General features: G+C 47.6%; 1 protein-coding gene across 3 annotated transcripts in view; it reads left to right on the top strand.

The window, feature by feature from the left end:
- TMEM108 (transmembrane protein 108) overlaps positions 1 to 16,025 on the top strand; it is a 163,670-nt gene extending 147,645 nt beyond the window's left edge. For 2 of the 3 annotated variants that reach the window (XM_030476349.1, XM_030476358.1), the window contains 3 exons: positions 3,925 to 5,037; positions 13,852 to 14,006; positions 15,687 to 16,023. In XM_030476349.1, the coding sequence (XP_030332209.1) occupies positions 3,925 to 5,037; positions 13,852 to 14,006; positions 15,687 to 15,809 (1,391 nt within the window). In that variant the 3' untranslated portion in view covers positions 15,810 to 16,023. Of the gene's footprint in view, positions 1 to 3,924; positions 5,038 to 13,851; positions 14,007 to 15,686 lie in introns of all 3 variants that reach the window. The other variant, XM_030476340.1, reaches the window with a different exon arrangement.
- The last annotated feature ends 3,664 nt before the right edge of the window (positions 16,026 to 19,689 follow it).

The raw sequence follows: 19,689 nt of genomic DNA, 5'->3' as shown, positions 1-19,689 counted from the left end.
GAGTTAATTCATTCTGTGCTTAATATTCCCTTCTTGGTGCACTATGCAAGACCACAGGATGACACAGTTCACACTGCAGAGGCGTCAGGTCAGTCAGCCTTCTCATTAGGGTTGAATGGTTTTAATGTAGTCATAAAATGAGACACCAAAAGTGGGAATTTGACACACAGCATTTAGAAGCCAAATCAGTTTGACCCCTTCTGAGCCTGAGCTCCTATACCTTAGAAATGGTCTCTTATGAAAAAACTTAATGGTGTGAACTGACCTTTGCAAATATAATTAATTATTATTATTTGCTATAATGTGCTTACATCAGTCTGTATTACCATTATGCCAGCAGATAGTAAGGACTGTGAGTCCTTAACCCCAAGGGCTTATGCTCTAAGTAAGATCAGTCCTAACAGTCTTAGGCAGCAAAAACTGAAGGATTTTGGCAAAGAGCTGCAGGACTGTGCTTTGAACAGACCAAAGGCATCTGCTGGGTACCATCTCAGCTGGGATATCAAAACTTTGGCCGTGACAATTTGATAACAACCAGGTTTCCTTTCAATGGTAGTCTGATTGAGGGTGAGCTGATGCACTGGGGGACAGTTGGCATCATACCCCCCATGGCCCTTTTCCTGGTGCAAAGCAGAGATAGAGGTTGGGAAGGAAGGAAAACTGAAGGGTTTGGATAAGTCCATGTCTGTGATAAATGCCTCCTGCAAGTTAGTGGAAGAATTGAGAGTATCATTTTCCTAGGCTTAAGCCGTAATTGACAGACAGAGCAGTCTAATATCAGGGACCTCAATAAGAGCCCTACTTTATAAGACATTGCATATCCTCAAGTGTTAGAAGAGTAACTGGGAACTCCGGGCAATCAGGTCACTGCACATCCAGCCAGAGCATGCTTAGGTGGTGATGCAGAGCATCTGGAAATGCCAATTCCAGCTTTACTTTTGCTTTCCAATTGGCTGTTGATCAATTATAAAGCCAATTAATTCTACTTGAAAGGGCCAGCAAAGCCCACTGTGAAGTCCTTATTATTATCTGGTTCTCCCTGAATATACAGCACTGGCTATTTTTACAATGATCTACTAAACTGAATACTTCTTCAGTAGTTAAGGGCACAGATTAGCTCTGGTTGACACTGAAGGAGTTACTGTAGTCCATTCAAACAGTAAACCAAAGTCCTAAGAAGCTGTAGCTTATGGGGCCACATTGGCTCTGCAGAGGCTGTTAAACGGAGTCTAGCAGACAAGGAAAACGCGACTGCCACAGCCTAAGACAGCCAAATGTCTTGGGGGCTATTGTTTATTGTCAGATAAATTACTTCTGATGTTGTATTTCCTTTGAATAATTATACTTCACAAGCCACCTAAAGGTACTAGCTAAATGCATCTGGCTTCCTGTGCCTGGTATGTGGTGACCTGCTACAACAGGCTGCCCCAGAGAGATCATAAATCTTTATAGCAGCAAGCTTCTGATTTATTAGTTTTGCAAGAAGTAGAGGTGGATAATAGGTAGGTTTTCAGACAAAGAGCAGGGTGTCTAACCCCGGGGCACAATATGCAGAAAAGCTGTCAACTTCCTTATTCCTTAAGGAAGATCCTGGAGAAAAATACTAACCCAGTAGAGATGTTTTTCTGCATGAGGTGTGAGAGCAAGTAATTACACAAAGAACATCCCAAAATCTTAGCAGGCATTATAACAATTCCAATCTAGTATCTCCTAAGGTCTGCCAATGCACTTTCTCTTGTGTGCTCAGAACAGCAGGCCTAAAGTTTCCTGAACCATTATCTCCACACACCAAATCCCAAATAAATCATCATCCTTTCCTCTTTGAATTTGTTCTGTGGCAGCAACTTGTCTTGGCATGAAGTATTAGCCATATGGACACTAGAATATCTTCTTTGACCTTGACCTCAGAATAAGCACTACCAAAAATGTGAAGAGAAGTCCTCCTTTTCGTTTCCAAGAGTGATGCTCCATGAATACAGCACAATCTGCTCTCCTGGTTGCATCTCAGTGTATGGAATATGTTTTTTTCTTAGATGAGGTGTTCTGCTAAGAGCATGTTGTCTGCAGCTGACTGGGAACTGGGAAGCAGGATCCCAGACGATGGTTTATTTGGCAGAGATCTTTATTTCAGGAGTAAATAAATCAAAGAGCTAATTTTAGCATCAGGCAGTGGAAAGCACATTGCTGGTAATTGTCTCTCACTATGTTACCCAGTCAGTGCTTTCATTTTCTGGATGCTCTGTGAATTAACAGGAGGCTGGGAGGTAGGGGGAGAGGCAAGATGAGGTGAATTTTGTTGGTTGCAGAATTCTGTGCTGTTCTGGTTCAGTAATTATGGTTAGTGATCGAAGTAGAGGATTTAGCTGGGTTGGAGGAATGGGTACTGCTCCTTTGGTCAGCTTTGCTGCATGTGAATGGGTGTGAATGATGCACCGGGTTCAGAATAAACACATTTCATGGCATCTGCATCTGCCCAACATGCAGCACAGAGCCCTAGGGCCCAATGGACACCTCATCAGAGATCTTCTTTCATTGTCTCAAGCCCCTGCCTTCCTTTTCTGCTGGTGCCCATAACAGGTATTCTTCCCAAGTAGGGTAGAACCTAATGGCCTAACAATGCTCATGGAGGAAGCTGGCAAGCCTGGGAAGGGTAGAGAAGCAGGCAGGAAGGTTCTCCACGGTCTTGGCTGGAAGGTTTGGAGTCCTGCAGCCTTGACGAACTTGTCTCCCTGATTTGTTAAGACTGTGGCAACATTTTTCACCTTGACACTGAAATCCACACTAGCACAGTGCTAATGGTGCCATCTGATGATGCTCAGTGGACTGTGCAAAATGGATTTATTCCGTGTGCTTTCTAGTGGGCAAAATTCCACGTTACACTCGACGGCTTCAACATATGGAAATGGTGACGTGTGATTGATGCGGTCCCTGCATGTCACACTAACTCACGGTGTATTAGCCCTGCATCCCGGGGAGGCTTATGCTACTGCAGCTGCCCACGTCCATTATCTGGACTAGGAATAAATGGAAGAATTGATGTTCCCGGCGGTGTGAATCTGGTGCTTCATGAGATGATGTGCACTGCAGAGGGTGGCAGCAGACAAATTTCATACAATCCAATTCCACAGCGCATGTGAGCACAGAACAGGTTACAACCATTTGTACATGGGTGCAAAGGGCAGTTGTGATAGATTGAATCAGACCCTTAATGGTCACCTGACTTTTAAAGATAGCTGTGATAGTTTTCTTCTTGTTTCTTTATGTTTTCTTGTTCGTTTCTAACATTTGGAGATTGTCCATGTCTGATACTCTGAAAGAAGTGACTAGATTGTCTGAAATTGCTCAGTAAAGGGCAGCATATGTATAACCCAGGAAAGCCCTCTCATCAGACATCCTTTCTTAACCTAATTTTCAGCAAGGGCTAAGCAGCTGCTCTCTCAAACCCCAGGTTGCTTAATGGCATCCAAGACTGGAGGCAGCCCAATTTAGGATTTTGCTGACAAAAGAATGACTAAGGATGCCCATAGTGATGCAGACATTGAGCTGGAGGCCTCTTGGATAAAATAAAGATGAAAAAATCTTTTGTTTCTACCCCTAAATGCTTCATAGGATGTTTTGTAGCTTCTACAGGGAAATCAGCTGCCTATGGCACTTAAAGCACTGTCCGGAGCCCATACACTCCTGCTTTTCCACAGATTCCCTGAGACCTTCCCATTCCCACCTTGCCTCTTCCACAGCCACGGGGCCATCACAGCCCCTGCAGATTTTCCTTTCCCTTCCTACGTTCCCAGAGAAGCCAACAAAGTTGGATGCTAACTCTGAACATGGAAGGTATCCGTTCCTGCCAGACACAGAAGCTGTGCCGTTCCCTGCCCGCTGGTCCCTCCCTGGTGTCTCACCCTCTCTCTGTGCTTCTTCCTCTAGGTGTTCTACTGATCTTGGCACTGACAGAAGAGCTGGTGTTTTCTGTTCAGGTACTGTCTCCCACTGTCTCCTCCTCTCAGGGCTTCCCGATGAACACTACCACTGTCACAGCCATGGGAACAACACCTCGCCACAAAGACCACCACGCAGCAGAGCCCCTTCCCACGTCTGCTCACACCATGCCCCATTCCATCAGTGTGCTGGAGAAAACCCCTTCCACCGGGCAAAAGCAAGCAAGTGGCCCTCGCCTCGGCGACAAGGAAACATATCATTTACACAACCAGAGTGCTTTGTACTCGGGACAGACTCGCCCCAAGGGGAAAATATTCCAGGTTTTCAAAGGCAACTTCACAGAGTCCTCAGAGCCTTACCTAAAGACGACCCTGCACTCTCCCTTCCCTACCCTGAGGAGCCCTTTCACAGACCACCCCTTTCAGTCCCAGACCGCAGCATCCAGTGATCCGAATGGCATGGGGCTGGCAAGAACTACACACTCAGACCCTTCACCCCACCGCAGCACCTCGGGAAGCCTTAGGGAAGCAGAGCGAGGTGACGGGGCCGAGCTAATGCTGCAGGAGGCAGATTTTGCCACTACAACTGCTGGACCATCAACCGATCCTGAAGCGGTGTCGGTGCCTTTTAAACCCACCCACTACAGCATATGGGATATGCTGAGCAAAAACAGCTCTTGGGTAACCTTGAACCTCAGTACAAATGTCCCTCTGTTTGCTGGCCCTGGATCTGCAACAGCAGCAGCGGGGCACTCGGTTCAGACCAGTTTTGATGTCAGTGTCTCCTCCCCAACAGCAGGAGACCCCAAGGGACCCTCTCCAACGCAGCATGGCACGGTGACCAACGTGACTTTGCTAAGCACTGCTCTCTCCGCAGCTCCTGCCACCAGGTTGTCCAGCTCCATTTCCACCGCTGGCTCCACTGCCACCGGGAACTTCCTAAACAGACTGGTTCCTGCCGGGACCTGGAAACCTGGAGTGCAAGGAAACATCTCCCATGTCACCGAGGGGGACAAGCCCCAGCACAGAGCAACCATCTGTCTCAGCAAGATGGACATTGCCTGGATCATTCTGGCTATCAGCGTACCTATATCCTCATGTTGTAAGTTAACTGCTGCTTTGTTTTGCTTTCTCTTTCCTTAAATTCAGATTTCAGCCCCTGATTCAAGGAGTAGGTGGTGAGCTAACAGAGGAGGGTGGCTTGAGATGGGTGAGGAGCAATCACTAGATAGAGATTACATTCACTGACCAAAGTGCTTCAAAATGCAGAGCTGAAATGTTTACACTCAAAGCATACTTGCTCTGTTGCTATTAGAATTCACTTGGTCTTTTTGGGCCTTCATTTGAGAGTGTAACACGAGGCTGAACAACTCCAGAAGGTGAATCAGCTTTACTTAAAGCATTTAAGCCAGTGACCAAAAAGTTGTACCAGTCTTTAATCTAGGAACTGCTATATACTGCCCTGGAATTGGATTTAAAAAGCTTAGTGCTAACCCAAAGGATTAATGCCAGTTGTAATGACTGATACCTGAGGAAACCTGAGGGCAATATTTCATTGCAGGCAGTTCATGAACTATCAGATTTTAAAGCCTGGTAACCAAAGTGCTGGCTTCCTCTATTTGAATTCCAGCTTTGCAGCTGCTGAGGGAGCAGGAAGAGTTTGAAATCCTGGTGTTTGTGCACCTGCGGGAGCAGGGCAGGTTGGGTTCCCAGAGCTGGCTTTAGGGTCTCAGCATTTGACACAGGTACAAAAACCACATGAGACATGATGAGAAAGCTGGGTGCTGGGGTGTCCCCTGCTTAGCTGGGCTATGTTGGCAAGCTGGGCAATGTATTCTCTGGGGTGTCACTGGTGCGGGGTGTGATTATGCTGATCTGTCTGGAGTGGAACAAGAACCAACATTTCCCAGCCTTTGCTGCGGGAGGAAAGGGGAGCAGCACAATACAGAGCATTAATTCTGTTATGTTCAGCTACAGGCTGTACTGAGGACATCAGCTAGATGAGCTGGCTGAGCCAGTCCTGGTAAGCACACAGCTTACCCTGCTGCTGTCTCCTGCCCTCTCCGAGGCACAGCCTCCTGATCCTGCCCCTCTCCTTCTGCCCGGGCCTGACCTGGCACCTCCCTGAGACACTTTCAGATTGCTAAAACCTATTCATTTTGCTCTTCGGTACTTTCTGTCCACCCAGTGAGCTGAATCAGCTCGCTGCAGGGTCAGACCTAGAGCCATGAGGCTGCAGGAATACGCACCTGGAGAGGGAGCTGCACTAATCCCTTCCAGTGTATTGGATTGGCTCAGCACTATCTGTTAGATTTGTACCTCTGGGACCATCGGTTCTGCTATTCCAATTGTGGTTAAAAACATGAGTGAGAACAAAGCTCAAATCTAAAAGATGGACAATCAAAGAGAAACCAAAGCAGAAGTGTGAATGCATGCTTCTGCAAAAGATGGGGAGGAGAACCTGGGGTAAGCAAGCACATGATGAGAAACAGCAATGTTTGATTTGCTGAACAGTGCCTTGTCTATCAATGAGGAAATAGAGGATCAAATAAATTCTTCCAAGCATTATGTTTTGGGCTAATATTCAGAAAGCAAGCAGATCTGGAGAGAAGGCATTCAAAGTACTGTGTGCGGTTCTGGTGTCCTCAGCGGAAGAAGGACATGGAGCTGTTGGAGCAAGTCCAGAGGAGGCCACGAGGATGATCAGGGGCTGGAGCACCTCCCGTATGAAGACAGGCTGGGAACATTGGGGCTGTTCAGCCTGGAGAAGAGCAGCTGTGTGGAGACCTCAGAGCAGCTTCCAGTGTCTGAAGGGGGCTACAAGGATGCTGGAGAGGGACTCTTCGTCAGGGACTGCAGTGATAGGACAAGGGGTGATGGGTTCAAACTGAAACAGGGGAAGTTCAGGTTGGATCTAAGGCAGAAGTTCTTCCCTGTGAGGGTGCTGAGGCGCTGGCACAGGGTGCCCAGAGAAGCTGTGGCTGCCCCATCCCCGGCAGTGTTCAAGGCCAGGTTGGACAGAGCCTTGGGCGACATGGTCTAGTGTGAGGTGTCCCTGCCCATGGCAGGGGGTTGGAACTGGATGACCTTAAGGTCCTTTCCAACCCAAACCATTCTATGGTTCTATGATTAAATACGAAACACAATGTAATATCATAGAACACAAGCATAGGAAGCATTACCAGTGTGTAAACTCATGTATGTCTCTGCCTGAAGTGTGCCATATATGAGCTAATAACTAATTATAGTAATTATTATTGTTGTTATTGTTAATAATAACAACAATATGAAGAGTGTTGGCAGGGCTTCTAACCCACTAGTTAAATAGTGTTTAAACTCTTCTTATATGCTGTAACAGGATGTGCCTGTTCTATTTCTTATAGTTGTAACCTCTACTTTTTAAGAAGGGTAAACATTTCTTGGAAAATGATTTCTACCAGCTCTAATACAACTGAGTGTTTAAATTATTCCGATATTTAAGTCCTGCTTTCAGGACCGGATTTCTGAGGATGCTCTTTCCTGGGACTCTCCTTTTACAATCCTCAGATGTATTTCAGAGTTCAAATGAATGGTAGGCAGGCATTTAAATGGGATTTTATTTTTTGGATCTGCTTGAAATGCCTCATCCAAAAGTTGTGCAGTTTCACCTGTGCCATGCTAAGTGCTGTTGTACGGGCAACCGTTATTCCTAGAGAGAAAAAAAACTAGTTGTAACGCCTGAAGTGCTTTTACCCAGAGGCACATGTTTTGGTCGTGGCTCCCCTCGGTGCTGCACACCTGGGGGGCGCTTTATTTCCTGACCCTCAGGCATCTGTGTATCTTCAAGCATGAGCGTGCAGTGTGCAGGGTACACTGTATGGTATGGGCTGTACACTGTACAGTGTATGGTATTGATGTATGTTGTACACTGTACTGTATGGGGTGTATGCTGTACAGTGTACGACGTGGGGTGTTCGTTGTACCATGTACACTGTACGGTGTGGGGTGTACATTGCACAGTGTACACTGTACGGTGTGGGGTGTACGTTGTACCGTGCGCGCTGTACGGTGTGGGGTACACGGTGTGGGACATGCGAAGGGGACTGTCGCCACCTCCCGGGCACAAGCGCCTGCAGCTGAGGACAGGCGGCCCGCGCTGGCGTTGTCACTTCTGGTCTAGAGGGGGCTGATGCTGAGAGATGGATGAAGACCACAGCCATTGCGATTTCATTTCCTCTTAAAGGGGTGAAAACGTTTCCGATGAAAGGCTCTCACAGCCTGCGGGCATGTGCTGGGAAAACACTGTCCTGCTCCAGGCTTGGGGTGCTGGAATGTGGTATCTTGGATATCGAGCCTCAGCTCCATGCTCTTAAATATCTGAGCTGTCTTAGGAGGGAACAAGCCCCAAGGCAGGGAAGTTGGCAGCACACCTTGGAAAGAAGCGGAAGGAGGTGAGGAGGTGCAACCAGAGCCTGTGAAGAGATGCAGAGCTGCAGGAACCTAGTTAACTGATGAGGAGTGTCCCCAAGCCAGCTCACTGAGCTTGCAGAGCTGTGCAGTGGCCAGAGCATCTCTCCTCTGCCTTTCCCCATATCCCTCCCCTGCGTGAGGGGTGGTGGGGACGCTGGAAAAGCCTTTCTTATCAGGGGGCTTCTGAGGACAGCTTATGCTGCCCGAAATCCTTGGAAGGGAAAGCTCAGCATGGCGCTGCAGGGACACGTCTGTCCTGCTCCGACACGTAGACCACTTGCTGTGACACCTTCTATTGACAAGTGCCTGCTAAGTGAAAACCTGTGGGCATTTTAGCTTCCATAACAGGGGAACTGACCTGCTAGAGAGTGGTCACAGGAGCTCTTTGCTCCTCGTCACCTGAAAGTATCCCCTGGGATACTGTGCTTCTCCTCATGGAGGAAAGACCCTGCCAGGGCTCCTCGCTGGGCACCCAAGAGCAGGAAGCAGCAGAGGGTTTGTTCAGCATCACTGTGCCCTGGCATCTGAGCCCCACTGAGGACTGGCAGGTCCCTCCAGCCGTGCTGGTGGCACAGCTCAGTGGTTATAAGCACTAGCCTGAAGACCCGGGCCTCAGGAGCTTGCCTGCTTAAATAAGAGGTGGGATTTAGCCTCCCTGTACTTGCAGTACATGTTTCTTTGAGCACGTATAGGAATCTGAGTCCCACTGAAATCCCTTAAAATGCTAGCCAGAAAAGTAATTCCTCCAATAGGAATGTGTGAGCCGTGTCTGCTACATGAACCTGGGGAAATCATTTCACCTTTTGGTACCTCACTTTCCTGGTATAAATAAAGGGGGGTAACGTTGCCTGTGCCATTTGAGAGCTGCAAAAATGAAGGATTCTGTATCGCTGCATTCCCAGAAAAACAAAGTCATATACACCACTGATAGCAGCATTTTTGGCGTGTCGCAGTTGGGGTTGGTTTTGCAGTGTCCTTCAGGCAGCCTTGACCATTTTTGTGCCCGTGCATTCGTACGTGTGTAGGTTCTGCAATGCAGAACAAGACACAGTATGAATTCATTTGAAAACCCACCGTCCTGGTCCTTGGGCTCCCGGTGCTTGTGTCTCTGTAATTACAGAATGACACGATGGAACGTGGGAGAACAGAAACTTGCAAATCAGATGCGCAGAAGTGAATTCATTCAGGCAGTTCTGCTGACACGGGAGAACACAAGAGGAAGGCTGAGCCCCCGAACACTGGCGTCAGCAGAACTCAAAGAATATGTGAAGAATTGCCTTGGACCTAACCCCACTTAGCTCACATTTCATGCACTGGGATGCTTTCCAATATCAGCTCACTCACTCTATCATTTGCTTCCCAGTCTGAAGCAAGAGAGATCCCAAGCCCTGAGTGTAATCCTCAGATGTGAGCTCAGGCTGAGCTGGAGAAGAGCCTCCTGTCTCCAGATGGAAGCAGCTGTGATCAATAACCAAACCCATTGACATCTGTATCATAGCTAAGCTATATATATATGCTATATACTATACTATATATATACTATATATGTATATACATATACTATATAGAGAGACTATACTATATATACTACTATAGATGGCCACAGTAAGTTAAGGAAATTGAAAGAAATACAGAAAACCTCATTATTGTAGTCATTGAGGCAAGGATTCTGTACAAACATAGTTTATGTTATGATCTGCAGGCACAGGGAGAAGTAAATTAACAACCTGTGGTCTGAATATTTCCTTCAGGTCTGTTAACATCATGTTCTGTGTGGGAGCTGGAGAGTGTGGGAAAGGAGTATGCAGCTATATAAGATTGGTAAAGTACTGAAGTGAGTTGAAAGAAAAGACAGGAGACTATCAGGAAATTGTAGGGGTTTGGTATGATCTCATTACACTGTATTTATGAAGCCAGTATTAAACATGGTGTATAATCCTGGTGGGTTATGTTTTTTAAAAGGTTGGAAGATTAGAAAAGAGCCTTGTGAATTATTTAAGAGCTGAGAAATGCAGCATAACCACACTTGTGTCACATTGTAGTCCAAGAAGAGGCTAAAGCCCACATATAGGGGGCATTTCTGATAGCACAGGGAAAGCTTTTAATGCAAAAGGCAAAAGGATGTTGAGGAAGTGGTGGTTGAAGCTGTATTTAGACAACAAGGGGAATGTAAACATGTCCCCACAATGGAAATTGAGCATTAAAACAAACTTTGTGGGAATGGGATGGCTATCTGGGCACTCCATGTCCTTAAGTGATGCTGGGTATTTCCTATGAGATGTGCTGTACCTTAAATACAGCTTGTGGTTAACAGGGGAAAGTCTCCTGGTGTGCAGATGTTGTGCAGATGTGCAGGTGAGTGTGGGTGATGGACATGTTCCCACCAGCCTCAAAAGCTGTAAATCTGTGAAAGCCTCATTTCTCCTGCTTGTGGGATGTATTATGTCCTGTTCTAATGCGGGGGGTGGGGGAAGGACAACAGCTAATGCACTTGTAGGGCCAAAAGAGGCAAGTCTCAGAGCTGGAGCTCATCAGCAGCTCAGCTGATGATGGGTTGAATGTACAGGTTGAAAACCAGAGAAGAACTAGTCCTTTTCCTGGCCAAAGTGTTGGCCATCTCTGAAGCAGAGGTGGTACATGGCAGCACTGAACAGCAGCACTTTCTCCTCCGTGTGAGGACATCACATAACACAGCAGGAAAGATAAGCAGGGTATTGCAGCTACTCTTTCTCCCTTCAGCTCTGTTGTTGTTACTGTTGCCATCTCTCCCTTCCAAACCATCTCTGCTCTCTGTGTGTTTTCATCCATTTAATATATCCTAGCTGGCCATTGCAGCTGCCTCTCTGGAAAGAGGGTTTTTTCTGTAATACACATAATTCTAGTTGTGGGAGCAAATAGGTCTCTGAGAATATTGGTAAAGCTGTACCCTGTTCCTAGGAATGTTCGGGAAGAGATCAGTCCTGTGCTAGTTACATTAATTTCACTAAAATGTACCCCAAGAGGGTAGTTAATATAAGATGGACAGGAAACAGCCCTATTCCAGCCCTGCTGTACTCTCTGTCCCTCTTAAATCTGTGCTTTGAGTTAGTACAGCTTTGATAGACAGCCTTCTGCTAAAACATACTGTATTCAGGGAATCTCAGGAACATGTTTGCCTGGTTTTCCATCCATTTGCTTGTATGTGTGCTAATGTTAGAGGCCAAGAGTGTAATTAAGGGAGAGAGCATATTTCTGTAAAGCAGCCATATCTGCACATGGCAAGGCCATTTCCTGCTGGAAGAAGAAGACTCTCTCTTGACTCAGTGTCACCAGCTTTCCAGCCCCTAAAACCCAAATCCGATACTTCTCTGTCAGCAGCCACAACATTTTATAGCTTAAAACCTCAGGTTTTCAAACCATTTTCACAGCAATCAAGTTCGCTTTACTGGGGCTCTCATATCCTCAGCCACCTTCAGAAATGCTCTGTGCCTTAGGGAGCCTTGTTGATGCAGTACTGAAAAGCTCCACAGTCTGTTGGCTCTCGCCAGCAGTGGGGAGGACTAAAGGTAGGTCCTGCTTCACTTTCTAATCTTAAGGAGCCTGCAGGCTGGGCTGGGACATGGAGAGGGCAGAGGCAAAGTAGAGACACAGCCCTTGAGGAGAATGGGCATTTCCCTGGGCAGTTCTGGTGGCCCCCATGGGGTGCCTGCTTAACAGGCACAGCAGCAGGAGTCGTGCTGTCAGCAAATGAACTTACTGGTGACAGAAAGACTGAAGCAATATGAGTCAAAGCTAATAGCCAGTGTGATGATGACCTGCTTTTCTGAAACCTGCAGGAGCAGTGCGGGAGATTTTTCCATTATTTTTGGGAGAAGATTTATAGCCTCAGCTCACCTTGCCCTTTGAATGAGACATAAACTGCCTGAACTCAAACCCTTCAGGGTTTTTTCTTAGTAGCTCATTATTTTGTTTTAAACAGAGCTCTAGCCTTGCACTTCTGTATTGCCACTTCACCCACGGCATATGGGTAGCTGCAGTGTTTGTCAAAACATACAAAGCAGCTCTGACCTCTCTGCAGTCTTGTCTTGCCTCTGGGCTATAATTCTAATAAATAATTTTGGCTGTAGCTGGGAAAATCACATACTTTTCTGCTTCATGAATATTTTGTCTCTTCTTTTCTTCCACAAGGGGTTTAGAAAGAAAATGGTGAATTTACAGCAGGGCATTCCCTGTATAAATCAGGTAGATCACAAGCGCAACAGGTCAGTTCATTCCACAGGTGTAAGATAAGCACACAGCTTATGCATTAATCCTCTGAGCGAAGCATGGTACGTGCCCCTTCTTCAGCTTCTGCCTGAGCAAGGACCAGTGGGAGCAGTGAGTTTGTTACAGTGGGTTTGCCTGGCTTGTAGAAGTGCCAGGATCACCCATCTGAATTGGAACAGGATGACTGAACAGAAAGCAGTTCCAGAAAATAGCACTCTGCTTTGTGTTCAGACTGTGCGCTGTGGGAGCGTTATCCCAGCTGGCATCTCTGCCAGGACACTGGAGGAGATACCAGAGGAGACCAGACAAGTTCCACTTCATCTTCCTTCACTGCTCTGCTTTAAGCTCGAATATTTCAGATTGCAGGAGCTTCAGTGCACTCCACAGATAAGAAAAAACAGGCCAGGCTCAGAAACTGCTGGTGCCCAGGGAAATGTGGGGAATGGATTACATTTATCAGTAGATCCCACATCCTGATAGAGCTGATGGAGACAGGCGGGAAAACACCAACTCTGGCGTAAGTGCTGCACTGGAAGCATGAGCTATGTGAGACAGGTACCAGAGGGGATCTCCATGCCACCTCATCCCACTCAGGAGCCCATCTGGTCACTGATGTTTTGGAGCATGGTCACAAAGTACTCAAAATCCAGTTTACAAATGGAAGGTGACAGAGGCAGGGATAGGTCGCACTTTAGGGCAGAAGCTTTTGGTATTGAAGACATGCAGCTACCTGCATGTATTAATTTGGTGTCTGAACCTAGGACACGTCTCTCACTGCTCATTTGCTAATGTGCTCATTGCTGAAGCATCTGAACACAGTAGAAGCAGAAAAGATGTGCACAGCAGCATCCTTCACAGTCCCTGGGGAGCGTCCTCTGTCCTAGACGGTCTATAAATCCCTGCTTAGGTATTAAAATACCATCAGTTACAACACCAAAGCTTTTCCTTAGCCAGGCAGCGACATCTTGGAGATTATAAACTCACATCAAAAGGGAAGCAAAACCTGATCTTTCTGCCAAGCCCAAAGTTTCATCCACTTGGCCCAGATTGTGACTTAATTGTGTGGGGTTTGATAGGAGAGAGCTAGATCTGACCAAGAGTGAATCGTATGAACAAAGGTCACCAGCCTTGCCCTTGAGTAACGTAAAAACCAAATTCATGGTCCTAATGAGTCTCTTATTGAAAGGAAATAACCACATTTTTGACATGTTTCTATTGACAGCAGTTCTGCTGACAGTCTGCTGCATGAGGAGGAAGAAAAAGACATCCAACCCAGAAAACAACCTGAGCTATTGGAATAATGCTATTACCATGGACTACTTCAACAGGCATGCTGTAGAGTTACCAAGAGAGATCCAGTCACTGGAGACTTCAGAGGTACTTGCAGAACTAGTGTCTGAAAACTGTAACCGAAGCTGTACTGGGAGAAGGGGAGAGGAAATCATAGTAATAAAGCCTTCAAATCCCTGTGCACACTCAGGGAAACAGCTTTTTGGGAAGGACTCACCCCTACACACGTATAACGTGTATGTCACCAAAACTGGATTGCCATCCTATTCCCAGCCATTGCAGATATGTTCCACATTGCTGTGTGATCATGGGAATAAATCATCTCTAGGTGACTTTGTTCTTGGGTTTCTCTTTTGAGCCTCTGACCAATGTCTGCCCCATACCATGACTGCTTAGGAGAGTTATTTGGGCTGGCTTGTTACTGATAAGCCAGTTGCTGACAGTCAGTTACTGATAGTCAGTCCTTCCACTCTGTGTGTTGTGCATGTCCCACACAGCATCAGGTAAGGGGGGTAGTGGGACTTCATAATGCAAAGAAATTTTATGCATTTATGTCTCAGGAGCTTCTTAAATACCAGTTCAGGTGAGTCTTCCCAGTATATAAGCAAGTGAAACATCGATGAGAGTGTGTAATAGGGGTGTGTACTCATCAGCCTTTACTTAAGGGATCTGACTGGTTCAGTGGGATTATTCATACATGGGCACGTGATCCTATGGGTAGAAATGCATCCCCTGGCCTCAGAGATAGAGAAGATTTAGCTTAGTTCAAAGGTATTTAAAACCTAGAAACAGTGGAGAGTTTGGGTTTAAGCTAAAGAGATTTTCAGATCAGTTAGCTACTAACTCATCTCATTAGAGACAAACAAAAGTGTTTAGAATGGAACCTCTGAGATGTGATCAGACAAGCACTCACAGCCGCTTCATTAACCCCACTTTGCTGGCAGTCACGTTGCTCAAGCTAAGGCAGGACTTGGGCTAGACTTACCAACAACCACATGATATATTCACATATAGGATGCTCTCCAAAAGCTGTCATCTGGGTCACGTGATCTGTCTGTGGGGGGCCACAAGGATGCTCAGGGGCTGGAGCACCTCCCATATGAAGACAGGCTGGGAACATTGGGGCTGTTCAGCCTGGAGAAGAGAAGCTGCGCAGAGACCTCAGAGCAGCTTCCAGTGTCTGAAGGGGCTACAAGGATGCTGGAGAGGGACTCTTCATCAGGGACTGTAGCGATAGGACAAGGGTGATGGGTTCAAACTGAAACAGGGGAAGTTCAGGTTGGATCTAAGGCAGAAGTTCTTCCCTGTGAGGGTGCTGAGGCGCTGGCACAGGTTGCCCAGAGAAGTGATAAATGCTCCATCCCTGGCAGTGTTCAAGGCCAGGCTGGACAGAGCCTTGGGTGACATGGTCTAGTGTGAGGTGTCCCTGCCCATGGCAGGGGGTTGGAACTGGATGATCTTAAGGTCCTTTCCAACCCAAACCAGTCTGGGATTCCATGTTTCTATGACGTCTAGATGCCCAGTCTGAGACTATTAGAGGAGCTCTTCACTCACAGCTCCTCCTGTCTGAGGAAGGGTAAAACCAACTCACCGAACTTCGCTGTCTGGGAGGTGGAGCCTCCCAAATTCAGGCACTTTTGGAAGATTGGGAGAAATGATAAAAACATCAGCCCATTTCTCACATGTGCTGTACAGGGCAGCGGGGTGCCCCGTGTGCTCACAGGGGGTGTGCGATGTGCTCAACCTGCTTCTCTGTCTTTGTCCTAGGACCACCTCTCCGAGCCGCGCTCCCCTGCCAACGGCGACTACCGTGACAGCGGGATGGTCCTTGTGAACCCCTTCTGTCAAGAGACACTATTTGTAGGACACGAGCAAGTCTCTGAAATATGAGCCCCCAGCTCCCCCGTACTGCAGTTCCATCTCTACTGTCCCCAGATTATAAATAAATATATATATTATAAATATAACCTTTGTGTAACCCTGAATTACAAGAACCGTTTTCAGCTTTTCTTTTCTCCCTCAGAATTGTCAGCCCCCTTTTTATAAGTGTGGTAAAACTTTACAGAACTGTGGCTTTATAAAATAAAGGTATTTCTAAGCAAAACACCTCTTGGATGGACTGGTTTCTTCACTGTCATTTACAACCTGCTGCTAAATATACTTGGTGTGGAAAAGGATTGGGTAAAAAAAGGTAAAAAGGGTAAAAAGGATTGGGTAAGGCTGGTTTGGGGGCAGGCAGCATGTGCTGCAGACAGCATCCTGCATCCTACGTGACATCCCTCAGCCTGGCCATGAGCATTCCTGCTCAGCAACCGTCCCTTCTCCTACTGTAAAATGACTTTGGTCACTCCTTTCCTTTAGGCTGCCAAGCTGGAATACAAGCAGACAGGACCAGCTCAGTTGCCAGAAGAAGTCCATATGGCTTGTGCGCCAGTCTTGTATCCTTTGTGTGACTCCAGTGCCCAAGCACCGGCTGGGATAAGCCCTTTCCAGTGGGAGCCAGCCAGGGTCAACAGAGGGAGAGCAGGAGAGCTGGGCTGAAGTGGGATGCCAAACAAACCTGCTGCACCCATGGGATGCAGGGCCGTGCAAGCCATGGGCAAACCTGTTGAGGTAGACATGTTGCCCTACGAGTCTTTTATGTTACCTTCTTCAGACTTAAACAGGAGAGCCAAGGTCTAGATTGAGCTCCAGAACAATGAGCAAGGACAAGAATTCCTTTTTTCCTGCACAGATGTCCTAACCATACTACATGTTGGACTCAGCTGCTCCACTCAGCCTGGTGCATGCAGTTCTGGTGTCCTCAACATCAGAAGGACATGGAGCTGCTGGAGCAAGTCCAGAGGAGGCCATGAGGATGATCAGGGGCTGGAGCACCTCCTATATGAAGACAGGCTGAGAACATTGGCTGAGAAAACTGAAACAGGGGAAGTTCAGGTTAGATCTAAGGCAGAAGTTCTTCCCTGTGAGGGTGCTGAGGCGCTGGCACAGGGTGCCCAGAGAAGCTGTGGCTGCCCCATCCCCGGCAGTGTTCAAGGCCAGGTTGGACGGGGCTTGAAGCAACCTGCTCTAGTGGAAGGTGTCCCTGCCCATGGCAGGGGGTTGGAATGAGGTGATCTTAAGGTCCTTTCCAACCCAAACCAGTCTGTGATTCTCTGAAGGGAAGTTTAAGCAGGTCAGGGTTAGTGTAGCATCATTAACTATATGCCTTGTCAAGGGGAGTCACAGCTGGTACCAGGCAAGGGAATTACAGCACATCTGGTCCAGCTGTTCCCACCTGCCAGCAGTGTCCTGGTGGCTGCAGTTACTCAGAGCAATCTGACAACTTCACTAAATGATGGCTGTAATCAGACCAAGACGTGGCTCCCCTCGGGACCAAGGGGCCACAGAGCCATTGTCACCCTCCTTTCTCCTTGTCCCACATGTGCATTTTACTGTGCCAGGGCAGACATCTGAATGTGGGCCACAGGCTTCCTAAAATGAGAACTCTATAATGCTATAGGGGCCCTCCTAGATATTTGGTTTTCTGCTCACATCAGAGTAATCCACTGCTTCCCTATGAGGTGACCAGGGCAGGCAGGAAGACATGGCTGTGTATGGACATGAATGGGCGCTTTGGGAATATATCTTTTCACCATGAAGTGAATGCAATGTGGTATCTGTGAGCCTCGGGATCAAATACTAAACGGCCTTCTGGAAATCACGGGTTGATTAAGACAGTAAAAACTTCCTCAGAGTCTTGCCAAGAGCAAAAGCAACCCCATGAGGACCATTATCTCTGTTTCAGCAAGGAGGTGGAAAGAAAGAACAAGGTTACAAAGGATTAAATTCAGTTCTTTGTTTAAAAGTCCATAGTTTTAGATCTGTTTTCTGTGCATGGTACTGCTTTTGCAAGGCAGATGATTGTTTTTTATTATTTGGCACAGAGCAAATGCACTGAGAATGTTGTGTAAGAAATACTGGAGGATTCCTTTCATTTAGCCAGCCCAGTCTGCTTGGTCTAACTGCAGAATGTCTAGAGACTAGCCAGAAATCCTCACCAAGCTGTGAGATGCTGCATTATTCCCAGGCATCACACAACGGAGAAGCGGGGACCCGACTTTAGGCTGTCTCACAGTTCTCAGGCTTAAAAAGCAAGTCAAACAAGCTGCGGGCACCAACGCGGCGAGCCAGGATTAGGCACCCACGGAAAACAGGGATTTCTGATTGCATTCCGTCTCGCCAAAGCCTCGCCGCTGCCCCTGTCCAAACCTACCCCGCATTAGGGCAATGTCCAACATCAGCACATTGCAGGCATGCCTGCAACGATATGCCCACGGGAATCCTACACTGGAACAAGTCTGGCATCCTGGCTGGGAAGCATCCCTGTGTGTAGGTAGAAGAAGCCATATCTAACACTGTACAGTGAAGGATCCCACTGTACCACAAACACATCCTACTTGTGTACTTAGAAACTACCCACTTGATTGCTGTTCACTAGAGAGCAATGACTTAAAAAGATGAGCAGGGGAAAACTCCCCCATCTCCTGCAATAATTCTCAGGGTTTGTTTGTTTTGCCCTTTTCTTTCAGTTCACAGCCTCACTTCGTGCCACGTTTTGCAGTCAAAGTGAAATGGGCCCTTGTTGAACAGGCCAAGTGCAGATGATAATGTGACATTAAGCTGAGAAGGGGTAGACATGAGGGTGCTTGTCCCTAGTTTAAATCTGCTGGGTTTAGGGCAATGTGCCTTGACCGGGTACTCTGCTCTTGTGAGACCTCACTTGCAGCACTGTGTGCAGTTCTGGTATCCCCAGCATAAGAAGGACATGGAGCTGTTGGAGCAAGTCCAGAGGAGGCCACGAGGATGATCAGGGGCTGGAGCACCTCCTGTATGAAGACAGGCTGAGAACATTGGGGCTGTTCAGCCTGGAGAAGAGAAGCTGCGTGGAGACCTCAGAGCAGCTTCCAGTGTCTGAAGGGGGCTGCAAGGATGCTGGAGAGAGACTCTTCATCAGGGACTGTAGCGATAGGACAAGGGGTGATGGGTTCAAACTGAAACAGGGGAAGTTCAGGTTGGGTCTAAGGCAGAAGTTCTTCCCTGTGAGGGTGCTGAGGCGCTGGCACAGGGTGCCCAGAGGAGCTGTGGCTGCCCCATCCCCGGCAGTGTTCAAGGCCAGGTTGGACAGAGCCTTGGGTGACATGGTCTAGTGTGAGGTGTCCCTGCCCATGGCAAGGGGGTTGGAACTGGATGACCTTAAGGTCCTTTCCAACCCAAACCACTCTATGATTCTCCGAAGCCAAAGCATGGAGAAATCCAGAAGCTGCAGCAGGGCCAAGGGAGCATTCGAGGCTCTGCAGCAGCAAAAGGCTGCTTGGCTCTGCTCGGCTGTAGCCCTGCCAGCTCCGCAACTGTTTGGGTTTTATGAACTTCAAGTAACATCTTGCTGCAGGAGACTGCCTGCAGCAAGCATGGGTGCGAGCGGCCAATGCATCTGTAACGTGTGTCTAAATACCTGTGGATACAAGGGTAGGAAATCATCCGGTTCTCAGCGTAGAAAACACCGCTGGTATTTTAACACGTGTGTTGCACTGAATCCTCGTCCCGCTGTCCCTGTAAACACCATTGTGCTTTTCATCTGCCGCATTTGCAGCAGCAGCAGCAGGGAGATTTCCCCTGCAATGGGATTGCTGACCCAGCGGCCGCACGCACAATGTGTCGGGTGCTCCCGGCCAGCACAAAGCCCTCGTTCCAGAAAGCCGTCGCACAAAGCCGAAGCCCTGCGCGAGCC

Source organism: Strigops habroptila, chromosome 1, assembly GCF_004027225.2.
Source record: "Strigops habroptila isolate Jane chromosome 1, bStrHab1.2.pri, whole genome shotgun sequence".
NCBI classification, from domain to species: Eukaryota; Metazoa; Chordata; class Aves; order Psittaciformes; family Psittacidae; genus Strigops; species Strigops habroptila.
Note: the sequence above shows the minus strand (reverse complement) of the source record. Positions and strands in the feature narration are given on the sequence as shown.